This window comes from Aethalodelphis obliquidens, unplaced genomic scaffold (assembly GCF_003676395.1).
Source record: "Aethalodelphis obliquidens isolate GAN/ISIS:26980383/991018 unplaced genomic scaffold, ASM367639v1 scaffold14, whole genome shotgun sequence".
NCBI lineage: Eukaryota > Metazoa > Chordata > Mammalia > Artiodactyla > Delphinidae > Aethalodelphis > Aethalodelphis obliquidens.
In genome coordinates, this window is record NW_020837958.1 from 31,491,387 (window position 1) to 31,505,693 (window position 14,307).

Sequence of the window (14,307 nt, forward strand, 5' to 3'; positions counted from 1 at the left end):
ACACACACACACACACACACACACACACACACACACACACCCCAATCTGACCAGGCACATCCCTCCATTATTAAACCATTAGGGCCCCATAGCCAACTCAAACTAGCACATACTGGGGGCCCGCTGTAGCTCAGGCATGCTCATCTTTAGGCACTCATTCACTCCCTGCAACCACCCAGGGTGGTTGGATAATGAGCTGTTTTCAATAGCTGGGAAACACGTTCAGAGAAATTAAAGGACTTGCACAAGGTCACACAGCTACTAAACCCTGGTCCACCTGACTCCAGAGCCACCTCTTTCCCTGCCACGTGGAGCTGGGACAGTTTTCCTAGGGAACCCAGGCCCTCGGGTTGGGGGAGGGCTGAAGAGGCCAGCGGGGTTACGCCCACTTCCCTCCAGTCCACGGAGAGGACTGGCTGCTTCCCAGCTCGGAGGAGAGGCTGCGACCGCTCGTAGGTTCGGCTCTCAGGGCAGCCCGGCCAACCCGCCGCCAGCTCCCCGGGGCTGGGCCGGGTGCCCTCCACCCCACCCCCACCCTGCCCGTCTCCGCGGAGTACCCAGCATCCCGCCGACCCGTGCCGGCTTGCAGGGGTTGCCGGCCAGCTGCTGAGCGCATCCACGTGCAGGCTATGCCGGGAAGCCCGCTCTGGGTAGCTCCAGGTGGAGAAAGTCGGGAACACGAACGCGGGAAAACGGAGGAAGCGTTCTGAGAAGGTTCTGGTCTCCTGTGTGGCCCGGGCGCCCGCTGACACTGCCCCAAACTTTCTCCAGTATTGTTCCCATTGCTTCTTCCCGAGATGCTTAGGAACCGGGCAAGTGGGGATGGAAGAGCACCCCACTCGGTGCCCCAAAGCCCCTCTCTTCCTGCTTGACCCTAGAATTGACTTTTGAAGGGGCAGGGGTGAAGGGACACGCGCCCTGTCACTCCCCGCCCGCGGGGCCCCGGTGAGGCCAGGCAGGCTTCTTTCCCTGCCCGACATCCCGGCTCGCGACTGGAGAAGGGCAGCTGCAGCATGGGGAAAAGATGTCTGGGGAGATGACCCGGCTGAAGAGAGGGGCGGTGGGCCCTGGGGATGGCGTAAGTGATCTTCAGGTCTGTGCGGGTCGAGCTGCCTGTCCTGCTTGGGAGGCGCTCACTTGCTTGGACATCCCCTCTCTGCGCTCCCGAAAGCCGGCTCTCAGCTGATGAGCGTAGGAACGGCATCCCTGGGGCACTGAGACTTGGGGTTGCGGGAGCCAAGGTCCCGGCCCCCAGGGAGCAGGCTTCGGGAATCCGGGCTTCCCTTCCGTTTTCATCGGATTCCCTTTCCCTGTCCAAAACTACCTAGAGCTCCCTGTCCACTGGGAGCCTGTCCTAGAAATCCAGGCTCTTCTCCCTCGCCTGGATCCATCGGAGGATAATTTGGAGTTCTTTTCAGGGACCCTTCCGAAAAGCATCTGGCTCCTCTCCCCTCCTCCTCGTGCCCTGGGACCAGCTAAGGTAGAAACCGAAGTCCCTTCTCCTGTAGGGATCTGTCCGGGGAAGCTGGAGTGACCATCCCACTGGGGACCGGTCAGCGAGAAGCTGGTTTCCTTTCTTTCAGGGATGGGAGTGGGGAAAGCCGGAGTCACCACCTTGCCTGGGACCCGACTAAGAGAAGCCAGGGTCCGCTCCACTCCAGAGACGGATCTGGAGAAAGGCGAGTCTCCACTTCTCTCCTGGAGCCGGCGGGGGAAGAAGCCAGGTTCCCTCCCAGCCAGGCCAGAGTGACGCGTTGCTCCGCTACAGCCCATGCCCGGGAATCGCGCGTCAGACGTGGGGGCTGCATCTCCTGGCTGTGGCCCGCGACGGCCCCGGACACTGGCTCGGGTCTAAAAGGGCTGAGGGCATCCAGGACAGAAGGGCCCTTACCGGGCTGCGCCCGCACTGTGCGCCTGAGAACCGTGCGCCCTCCTCCCGCACCGCGCGGTCGGCGCCCTCCGGGGGCCGGGTCCCGCGCCCTCAACGCCACGCAGGGCCACTTACCGCGGTAGCTGGTTCCTGGCTTGTAGAAGTCAGGGTCGCCCTCCACACGGAGGCTGAACTCGGTGTAGCCCTCGCGCCGCGTGCCCTGGACGCGCAGGATGCGGCTGCAGTAGCCCTCCGACTTGGGCACTTTGTCCAGGGTCTCGTCGGAGAAGGCCAGCGCCGCGGCCAGAGGCAGCGCCAGGGCCAGCAGCGCTGGACTCCGGCTCAGTCTCAGGGACGCCGCGGATAGCCTCATCCTCGCGGGCCCCCAACTTTGTGCCTCGCCGCCGGCTCGCCACGCGACTCCTGCTCGAAGTGGTCCCCGTGGAAGCGCGACCTGCCAGAGCCCGGGCGGGGAGCGGAGCTCGGAGCCGGCGCTGGCGACCAGGAGACCTTGCCGCCTCGGCTTGGCGGCTGCCGAGCTGCGCTGCGCTGAGCTGAGCCGAGCAAGCCGAGCAGCGCGAGGAAGGGAGGGCGGAGGAGGAGGAGGAGGAGGAGGAGGAGGAGGAGGAAGAGGGAGGGCTGATTTTGCCCAGATCCCCGAGCGCAGCGCTGTTTTGTTTCCGCGCTGGCGATTAGCGGCGGGGCCGTGTTTATTTTGCGACGCTGGATTCCCAGGGTCTGGCGAGGAAATCATAGGGTACAGAGACACTGCGGACTCTGTCCCACCACCAAGGAGGCTGCTGCCCCAACCCCCTGGACCCTGTGGAGGAGGGTGCTCCAAGGAGGGAAAGACTGAGAACTTTTGCTGCACACCTACTCTGTGTCTGGCAATATTCTGGGCGGTTTACTTACTATATCTGCTCACATTTTCCACTCTCGCTTCACACAATAAACGTGACATTACTTTCACTCATTTTATAGATGAGCAAACTGAGGCTTTCGGCCAGTTAAGGCAGGGTCAGATGCCATGGCTATCTGACTCTATTGCCCTTCTCTGACCTGGAACAGGTCAGACTGGAGGACGGAAAGGAACAGAATGATTCATCCATTGGGCCCAGTAGGCACAGTGCTATGGCCTGTAATACCTTCGGAGATTCCTGAGAATGTTTTCTTTAAAATCATAAGAAAAAAAAAAAACTTTAGGTCCAATAAAATATTTCATTATATAATATTTATTAATATATTTGTCTTTATACCTACAGAGTCATAAAATATAATGTTTACTGTTGTTTTATGAAGGGAGGAGCCCACGAAGACAAAAGTGCCTAAAGCCCATGGGAGTCCTCATAGAGCCCTGGAAAGGGGTTTTGAAAGTTTCAGAGAAAAGCCTGTGTTTTCTTGGCTTAGATTTTAGTTCAGGTTCCCAGTCCCCAGTGACAGATGTTTGGAGAGGAGACGAACCTAAGGGCTCACTGGGCAGAGCCTCAGGCTCAACCCCAAAGCCGGACAGGAGAAGGCCAGGTGCAGGAATCTCTCCCACTGTTCCCCTGGGCACCGATTCCAATCAAACATTAGTCCTGTCCGCTCACCCACTGTGAGACTTGAGCAGGTTATTTAAGCTCTCCAAGCTTCAGTTTCATGCTCAGAAAGGGTGCATGTGTGCCTCTGGGCTAATACACCCTTCCTCTAGAGGATGCTAGAGTTAAATGAAATGACCCATGTAAAATACTGGGCCTGGTCTCCAGTGTCGCCCCACACCCACCCCCAAGCTCAACGGGTGGGTCGGGCTGGCCCTGGGTAGCACAGTAACGGAGACCAAGCCCACTTTGGGGATGCCTTAATGCCTCTGCCTCCCCTCAGTGTGCACAAGCATCCCAAGTGCTCTCAGAAGCTTCGGTTACTGCACCCCCTCCTTCCCCTGGACTGTCAACACGCTTCAAGAGCCTGCATTTAAAAAGCAATCTCCTTTGCTTTCCTTTGATGTCACGAACAAACAGCCCAGAGGAGCCATCTGCATAGGAGGCCTCCATTCCTCCTCGCCTGCCCTCAGTCCTTGTGCTGGGACTCTCACTGCCACTATTAACTGGGCGCCTTCTCTCAGAGGTCCTCTGACAGTGCCCCTTTGCAGAAGGCAATTATGCTCTTTTCTTGGCCTGACCCTCCTCGACGGTCAGCAGCACCTGCTCCAGCTACCAGCCTTCCTTTATGGAGGTGACATTCAGAGAGATTCACCTGTGTTCTGAGTGAATTATCTCCAGTATGACCGGACTGGCTCACGGCTCACATAGACTCCATGGTGCACAGTCCCATGCATCCAGCAAGCTTTCCTTGAGTATAGATTTGGGGCCAAGTCTGTGCTGAATAGTGGGTACAAGAGGGAACAAACATTCATTCATTCATGTCCAATGCCCTCCATGTGCTCAGCACTGGGACGCTGGACAAATAAACTACTTGCCTTAGTGGATCTTACAATCTGGGGCAGAGGCAAATGTTAAATACATAGTTACACGAATCTTTTCCAATCATAGCGGTGATATATATACTACAAACTAAGCTGTTCATGAGAGTGTACCCGATCTTATCTCAGAGGACAGGAAACTAGAGATAAATAAAATGTGGCTCCTGTCTTCACGGAGCTTATTTTACATCCAATAGCTCAATTATGTGTCTTGAAAGTCTTTTCATCTAAATCAGCGTATTCAAATCTAACAGGGAGGTGGGCAGAACACAGCAGGGAGGGACAGAATAGTTAATTCCTCATTCAACATGACAGGAAAACCATGTGATGTAGGAGGCCCCCTCCTCTCTGCTATTTTCCAGATAAGGAACCTATAAAATTTACCTGTCTGGGTGCCACAGCTAGTAAGGGGAGAAAGAACCAGGATTCAAAACAGTCCACCAACACTAAAATAGGGTTCTTCCCTCTACGCAGTGGTGACCCCACCATCTGGGCCATGACAGCCCATGGATCTGTAATCCCACTACCGGAGTTAAACTTCCCTAACCCAGCTCTACTGTCACATCAGAATGCTGCTTTCTCTCCACACATCCAATCCGTCACGAAATCACTAGCTTCCAACTCCTTGAATCTGTTCACTTCTCCCCAACTCCTCTGCCACCACATCAGTCTGAGTTGTCATCATCTCTCAGCCTCCTAGTTGGGCTGCCCACATCTACTCTTACTCTCCCTCCAATCTATCTTCTGAGCTGAAGACTGAGTGATCCTTTTTAAAATGCAGACTTGAATGTCAATCCCGAGGTTAAAATCCTTTTTCAGTGGCTTTTCAGAGCTCTCAGAACAAAGAATCTTTAACATGGCCTCTGAGGTCCTGTTTGACCCGCCTCTGAAGACCATGTACCCCTTTTCTCATGGGCTCCGGCCACCACGGCTTTTCCATTTTATGAACTTTTGCCTGTGCGGTTCTCTCTGCCTGGAATCCAGTGCTTTCGTCTCTGCCAACCCCCACCCTCTCCCAGCCAACTCCTATGCACCCTTCAGATCTCAGTGCAAAACTGCTTCCCCAGAGAAGTCCTTCCTGATTTCCAAGAATAGGTCCTGCCTCTCTTTATATGCTCTCCTGGAACTTGATATCTTTCTCTTAATATTCTCAAGATTTATAATTACCTATTCACTTTTATGTCTGATTTTTACATTTTGTATTTGTTCAGTGTCTGTCTCCATCACTAGATTCCAAGCTCCATAAGGGGAGGGACTGTCTCTGGGGATCACCACTGTATCCTCCATGCATATCATGGTGCCTGGCTCCATAAGTATCTGTTCTATGAATAAAACGTCTTTAACAGCCAGGACCCTCTGATGCAGCCCAAGTTCTTCAAGTGACCTTCAAGGCCCTCTATGATCCGGTCATAGATCCCAGACTGAGCTCCCAGTGCTTCCCAGCTGGGTTCCCTGTGTCCCGCACTTTCATACTTGACTTGGCACCTTTGCTTATAGCTTTCCCATCACCTAGAATGTCCTCCCTCCTTCTGTCCATTTAAATTCTCTTCTCCTCCGTGGGATGAGATCTTGCAGTCTCTCCTCTGGACTTCAGTAGAACTTGTGAGAAGAAAGTTTCTTATTTTGACTATTGTGTTTGGTGGACTGTCATGAACTGTCTTGTATGTCTGTGTCTCATCTCCTTAGTAATGAATCCAGCTTACTTTGTTTAACTTCCCGTTCAGATGTTTTGTTTTGTTGTAAAATACACCGGACTTCAAGAAATCTCTTTCCAGTTTTGTAGCCTAAGGCAGAGCTAATGTTAGTTGCTAGGGTGTTGCTAGGGAAAGTCATTTAGCCAGGGCAGATAATTAACTTTATCAGTGTGTGTGGGTAGGTCACAGAAGAGAAGACCTGGGGGCTCCACTTCTCTTAAGAAAAAAAAAAATTCCTTTGATTGGTAAGAGGTGAGATCAGCCTCTTTTTTTTTTTTTTTTTTTTTTTTTTGGTGGTTGTTTTTGTTGTTGTTCTTTTGAGAAGGGAAAAAGAAGTTTCTAGATTATTGTTTTTGAGTATGGTCATTGAAACACAAGCATCAGATGTTTGCCTCAAATGCAAATTCCAAAACCCCATCCAAGACCTATTGAATCTGCACTTTGAACAAATTCAAACTACAGTTTAGGGAACCGCAGCTTATAATTCAGACTTGAGGTGCAAGGCTTCCGTCTGGCGAAATTTCCCACTTTTTGGCTGTGAAGCTGAGAGGTCTTGGGAGCTCACAGGTTCTGTCTAAAGTGTTATGTACAAAATTGGGAACAGTAATACCCATCCTGCCTACCTCCTGGGGGTCGGAGAAATAAACAAGTAATTGAGATAACAATTTGTAAACTTCAGTGATTCACCAAAAAAAAAAAAACTAGTGAGCATTGTTACTCTTATTTTATTAATTTAGAACAAGAATCCAGAAATGTTATGTCTTTGTTTCCATAACTCAGAGTTGTACTCGAAAGTTTTATGGGAAGGGGTTTTTAGAAAAAGAAAGCAGATGGACAATGAATGAAGTCGAACTGCACTGAACCATCTATCTGTGATCTGCCTGGAAGCTGTCCACCAGGGACCCAGTAAGCCCTGAGACTAAGTTATGGAAGGTACAATTGTACAATAAAAGTACAATTTTTAAGAATTCTAAAAGCAAAAGACATTAATTAAGTGAAGAGATATTATCCAGCACCTGTTATATTCTAGGCATTGGCCAAATCATATATAATCACACTACCTTTGGAATTCTGAAGCTGATTGGGTCCATCCTACAACTCCACCCAAGGTATGAGTTCCTCCATTCACCTCATCTCTCCAGTCCTTTGGTCTCCATTCAGTTTTACCCTTCCCTCTACTCTCTGGAGCATTTCTCTACCTATTTTACACTGCCTCACCCAGATCAGCATCCTAGAATAGCCTTCAAAAGTCCCTCTTACCTGAAAGCTCACGGCACCCAATTTACACTCCTTCATCCTCCCTCATCCTACTTCCTTCATCTATAACCTCACGTCACTCCCTGCAGCCACAAAGAACTCTGCAAGTGGCTCACTGGCTTCCTGCCCATCCTAACTCATGCTGCAGTCTTGGGAGACTAGAGAGTCTGTACTGATACTCAGCCATCCCTCTAACCTCCTCTATTCCAGAGAGCTTGGGTCCTTCCATATCAGCAGCCCTCCCCTGCAGAAACCATCCTCAGCTTTGGAAATACTGGCTCCCAATGGTCCTCTCTCATTCCACTCCCAGCTGTCCCACTGCCTCACCCCTTGCATTGACCCCTGTGTCATTGAGACCTGCAATTGCTTAGTCAGTTCGGATTTTCCCAGCCCATCTTGTCAGTTCCTTCCCCACCCAGTTTGGACACTATGCTTAACCATTTGAACCATATCCTCACGAACACTCTTCATTAGGTCGCCTCTTTTATTTTGCTACCTCCTCTCTAACTAACCCCCAACCCTAGATCAACTAAGCAGAACAATGGAACTATCCCGACTTCTGATTTCTGCTGCAGAAAACCTGGTAACTGCCAACTGCATTACTACAAACTCATGAATTCTACTTTTTTGTATTTTTGTATTTTTTATTTTTTGCGGTATTTGGGCCTCTCACCGCTGTGGCCTCTCCTGTTGCGGAGCACAGGCTCCGGAGGCGCAGGCTCAGCGGCCATGGCTCACGGGCCCAGCCGCTCCACAGCATGTGGGGTCTTCCCGGACCAGGGCCCGAACCCGTGTCCCCTGCATCGGCAGGCGGACTCTCAAACACTGCGCCACCAGAGAAGCCCTCTCCTGCTCTTATGTAGTCCAGTTTCCCTTCCTGTCCGCGTCCTCAGCCTGCAGACCTGGGGAGTCTCCCCCATCCTGGGATGGGAGCAGGAGTGGGGGACTGGGGTTGAGGTGGCACTGGGCATGACACTGGACCTTTCCCCTCCCTCCTCGCCCTCTCCAGCTGTTCTCTCACTATGCTTCAGAGGCAGACTTTTCAAAGAGTTGTTCTCCCTTGTTGTCTTTGCCCCCTCAGTTTCCGTTCGTTTTTCCTTGCAGTAAACTTTGGGAACAGTTCACGAGTCTTTATTGAAACTGCTCCAACAGAGGTCACCTAAGACCTCTTAATCGTCATAGCCACTGTGTGAACTGAAATAGACAAAAGCCATCCGTAAGGTCCCTGTCGTTGCACAGCTGAAAGGAAGCTCACCACTGGAAGAAGTGAAGGAGAATTGAGCAGTGGGAGCATCTTCTAAGATGTAGACCTGGTCCCAGACTGGAGATGTCTCAGTCTCCCTGCTTTGGGTTTGTAGATTAGAGAGAGCATCGTGTCTGAATGCCATACAGCCTATGCCAGGTACAGATATGGACAGCTCCCAAGAACAAGCTCTTGCAAATCCAGCCATGTCCAGAATGTGGACACAGCCCACATTTCCCCTGTGGTTTGCTTGCTATTAATCTAGCAACCCCGAACAAACGCAGCCACCTTTTTGAAATTCTGGAACTTCACCACATGACCATGGCACACTACTGCCACCCAGTGACAGTAAACTGAACACGCAGTAATATTCAGTAAGGCACTCTCCAGGCACTCTTAAGGTCACCTCCTTGGGCCTATTATAGACTAGATTGTTTGTTCTTTGAAAAAGAGTCACTGAGTTTTCCACTGTGTTTAGAATACAGTGTCTGAAGGAAATATGTATTTAATGAATTTCTGTGATATTCAATCCTTTCATTCAACAAACATTTATTGATAAACTGGGAGGCAAGTTTTACAGAGACAAGACATAATTCCTGCCTTCAAAAAGCTGCAGAGAGAGATAAAGCAGATATTTGTAAGTTGAAAAATCAGATAGTATTAATGAAAGCACAGAGCAGAGTGACTAATTCTGCTTGGGTGAGGGCCCAGGAAAAGGTAACATTTGAAAAGGCACTCAACACCTTCTTGAAAGACAGATAAGAACTTGCCAATTGGAAAAGGGGAATAGGTATTCTAGCGGGGGAATAGCTAGTACAAAGGCAGAGAGGTGTGAAAAGGCAGGATGTGTCCTTGAGGTGATAGAATGACCTTTTCAGTGGCACCATATAAAGATGAACTGTCAGTGATGAGTCTGGGGGCACGGATATATGCTAAAAGGCTTTAACAGCAGTCCAGAGGAGGGCCATGCACTAAAGGCTCAAGAGGAAGGAATGACCTGGAGTGTTGTTGAGGAAGTAGGGTGAATAGGGCTCCATGCACGGGGATGTGCAGGAGGGGAGAAGGGAGTCAACGATGACTTTGAGCGCTCTCACATGAGCCGTGGGGGTGAGGGGTATCACTGGTGGTATAACTTCCTGAGATAATGAACTCAAGAAGAGAAGCCATGGGCGATGGTGTGAGATGATATACATTCAATTGTGGGTATGTTTCCATGTGCTGCAAATAAAAAAAGGCCTTCTTTGCCTTCCAGTTATGTGTGGCCCAAGTTTTGCACCTCTCCCAATCTGGAAAATATAATTGCTGAAGTGTCAGTTGCATCCAACTGTTATTTCATATACACAACCCAAAGAGCTAGGACCTGTTAAAAAAAAAAAAAAAAAAAGTCCCCAGAACATAATTCAGCTCCCAAATTATTTCTCTTAGAAAATTGGAACCAAGTCTGTTGGTCTGAGCATTAAGAGGGAGTAAGAATAAAATACATTTTATTCATTTATCAGATTGTGGCGACACTGACAATTCTGAGGCCTTTATTGAGTCCCTAAAGGACAGGAGGGCACACCTCTTACCTCTAAAGGGCCGTAATAATCACAGCAGACAGTCGTAACATGATTACTATGAGCCAGGGAGTGGTGATCTAAATGCTTCACATGTATAGACTCATGTAATCCTCATAGCAACCTGGATAATTTTATTACTCCCATTTTGCAGATGAGTAAACTGAGGCACAGAGAGATTAGGCGACTAGCTTGCCCAAGGTCACAATCTATTTGAGAGCCCATGAAGATCTACAAGAGACATTTCAGGGCCAATTAAGAACCAAGACAAATGGTCTCTGTGTTCCTTGCCCAGTGGGAGAAATTCCCACAGGCTTGAGGGGTCCAAAAGTTTCAGGGAAACAGTGAGACCTGATGGAGGGGTCAGATTTGTAGAGATGAGGGAGAAAGGCACCCTGAGTAGCACTGACTGTAAGAGCATGGAACAGTGGCGGAGTAATGAGGGGGCTACCTCGTCTGGAGCAGAAGGTTTGTGGCAGGGAATCACGGGGGAAGCTGCTGTGACAAGAGCAGAATTGTGATGAGCCTGCAGTATCGGAGTTTCTCCTGAGAAGTTTCAAATGTGAAGTGAGTTTTCGTTGTCAGCCCAGTGCATTTAATACAGTGGTACAAGAGCCAGAATACAGAGTGCGTTCATTCCTCAAGCTCCATTAACTCGTTAAACGTACATTTCACTTTCGTCTCTGTTCCTTCATTCCTCTTAATAAGTCCTGGCATCTGGGATGCTGACCTTTTAGAAAGATTCTTGTGCTGACTGTCAGTCCCCTTCCCCATCCGTAAAAGCCCAGCTCAAATGGTATCTCCAAGAAGCCTTCACCAACACCCCAGGAAGGGTTCTCTCTCCTGTGTGCCTCAGGTTCCATGTGCATAACCCCTGTAGCACTTATCACATGGAATCATCACTAATGTATACATCTTGTTATCTCTCACAAGACCCCAGGGTCCTTAAAAGGCAGAATTGTTTGCTTTGTATCCCTAGTACCTTGCCCAGTGCCTGGCACATAGTAGACACTCAGTAAGTATCTGTTGAATGAATTAAAAAATGGATGAAGGAATGGATGAGTGACCACCACCATACTGGAAGGAATCTATAGGATTATCTTGTTCAAACATTTCTCTTTTGTGAACTCTATAAAACAAAGTATCTCCCGGGCACCTTAGTTGATATTACAGTAGCCCATTTATTTTTTGCCTTCATAACACTCATCACAACCTGTAATTATCTGATGTACTTGTTGATTCTCTTAGCACAGTGTAAATTTCATGAGCGCAGGCACCATCTCTGTCCTGCCCACGATTGCATCTACAGCTCTTCCACAGAGCGTGACTCATAGTAAATGCTCTACAGATATTTGTTGAGTAACAGAATGAATGTCACATCTCCAGTTAACTGTTCAAATTCTTTTTGGATCTCTCAAGTGAAGAAAAAGCCTTTCCCATTCTTTTATGCAACTCTATCAGGAAAATTTTCTTTTTATTGAAATAAGAACTACTTCCCTACGATCCTTCTAGAACAAGTCTAAGTCTCTTACAAGAAGCAGACCATGGTTGAGTTTTAAATATGTCCACACATTTTTTGATATTTTTCTTCAGGAGGGAGAGTTTAATTTCCCTCCCTTTGAGGGTGAGCCAGACCCAGTGACCCGCTTCTAATGACTATAATAATACGGAAGTTATGGTATGTGGTTTCAGAAATGAGGTCATGAAAGGCACTGTGACTTTGTCCTTGCTCTCTTAATAGCTCATTCTGGAGGATGTTAACTGCCATGTCATGAGGACACTCGTGCAAGCCTATGGAGAGACCTACATAACAGGAACTGAAACCTCCTGCCCTGTGAGTTAGCTGTCTTGGAAGTGAAATTCTCCAGCCCCAGTCAAGCCTTTAGATGACTGCAGCCCCTACTGATATTCTGCCTGCTACCTCACAAGAGACCCCAAGATAGAGCTACCCAGTTAAGCAACTTGTGAATTTCCAGCCTACAGAAACCGTAAGATAATAAATGTTGTTTTAAGACACTGAGTTTTGGTACAATTTGTTACACATCAACTGATAACTAATACATAGCTTTTAAAGTATTTTCTGAGAACTACAATGTTGTACTCTTTTCTTCTCTTTTCCAGGTTAGACATAGTTTCTGAACCCCTCATCCTCCTATTCTCTCCCCCGAGGGCACATTACAGCTTGTCACAAACCATGAGAAAGGCTAGCACCCAAACTGAAAACAGGATTTAAGGTATCGCTGTGTTGCCCAAGAAGAATCTATATTCTCCCCATCTAAACGTGGCCACATCATGCTATCAATTTACATTGACTTTTCCCCTCATTAGGAAAATTTTCAAACATACAAAAAAGTTGAAAGAACTTTACAATTAACACCCATATATCCACTACTAGATTCCACAATGAACATTTTACTACACTTGCTTTATCACAAATCCATCTATCACTCTACCATTCCATTAGTGTTTCTTATTTGTTTGGTGCATTTCCAAGTAAGTTGAAGACATCCACATAGGTCTTTCAGCCAACCCAAATCTCCAAATCCTTTCTTACTTGCTCCCTCCCCCAACCTGCTTCATTCCCTATCTTGTGCTTGGACCTGAAATACAGTTCTTGTTTACATTTACTGGTGTGGAAAAGCAGAATGGCATAGGGAAAACAGAAGAGGTTTTGAAGGTAAATATGCCTGGGTAAGACTCTAGTTCTTTCACTTCCAGCTGTGTGATATTAGGCAAGTGACTCAACTTCTTGAACACTTGGTTCTTTTCATTTGTAAAATAAGGATGATAAGAAGACCTACATTGCAGGGCTTCCGTGGTGGCGCAGTGGTTGAGAGTCCGCCTGCCGATGCTGGGGAGACGGGTTCGTGCCCCGGTCCGGGAGGATCCCACATGCCACAGAGCGGCTGGGCCGGCGAGCCACAGCCATAGCCGCTAAGCCTGCGCGTCCGGGGCCTGTGCTCCGCGACGGGAGAGGCCAAAACAGTGAGAGGCCCGCGTACCGCAAAAAAAAAAAAAAAAAAGACCTACATTGCAGAGCTACTCAGAGGACAAGAGGTTACCTATGAAAAGCCTTTAGTGTATTATCTGGCATGATGTATTAGATGTTTAATAAATGATAGCTAATATTATTTAGTCCACAATTCCTGCCCATATGCATAATTTTGGATCCTTACTCTGTCACACAGATTTACATCCTCAAGTCAGTAGGCTCTATATAGGTCTGCTAGAAAATCCTCATCCCAGAAATTGATGTGGAGCACGACTGGGACAAAGATTGAATCTTTTTTTTTTTTTTAAACATCTTTATTGGAGTATAATTGCTTTACATTGTTGTGTTAGTTTCTGCTGTATAACAAAGTGAATCAGCTATGCGTATACTTACATCCCCATATCCCCTCCCTCTTGAGTCTCCCTCCCTGCCCCCAATCCCACCCCTCTAGGTGGTCACAAAGCCCGGAGCTGATCTCCCTGTGCTATGCGGCTGCTTCCCACTAGCTATCTATTTTACATTTAGTAGTGTATATATGTCGGTGCCACTCTAGAGAATGGACTTAAGGACACAGGGAGGGGGAAGAGTAAGCTGGGATGAAGATTGAATCTTCTACCAGTAATAAATATTGTTATTGTTAATGTCTGATATTAATTAGAATAATACAATATAGTACTAATAGCTATTGCTTAGAGAGCTGACGTGAACTATTCATTAGCAGTCTTTTGAGTCTTTTTTTTTTTACTTAAATAATTTTTTATTGTGGTAAAATACACATAACATAAAATTCACCATCCTAGCCATTTTTACGTGTGCAGTCCATAGTATTAAATACATTCACACTGTTGTGCAGCCACCACCACCATCCCTCACCATAACTCTTTTCATCTTGTAAATCTGAAACTCTGTACCCATTAAACAAGAATTTCCCATTCTCCCCTCCCCCCAGCCCCTGGCAACCACCATTCTGCTTTCTGTCTCTACGGTTTTGACCACTCTGAGCACCTCATGTAAGTGGAATCATACACTATTTGTCTTTCTGGGACTGGCTTATTTCACTGAGCGTAATGTCCTCAAGGTTCATCCATGCTGTAGCATATTGCAGAATTGCCTTCCTTTTTTTAAGGCTGAACATTGTATGCATGTACCACATTTTGTTTATCTATTCATCCTTCTATGGACAGGTGGGTCACTTCTACCTTTTGGCTGTTGTGAATCATGTTGCTATGAACATGGG

General features: G+C 48.0%; 1 protein-coding gene across 1 annotated transcript in view; it reads right to left on the bottom strand.

The window, feature by feature from the left end:
- SPON1 (spondin 1) overlaps nucleotides 1-2,513 on the bottom strand; it is a 275,447-nt gene extending 272,934 nt beyond the window's left edge. Inside the window, exon 1 of the mRNA XM_027115305.1 lies at nucleotides 2,006-2,513. Coding sequence (XP_026971106.1) covers nucleotides 2,006-2,243 — 238 coding nt within the window. The 5' untranslated portion in view covers nucleotides 2,244-2,513. The remainder of the gene's footprint in view (nucleotides 1-2,005) is intronic.
- Between the last annotated feature and the right edge of the window lie 11,794 nt (nucleotides 2,514-14,307).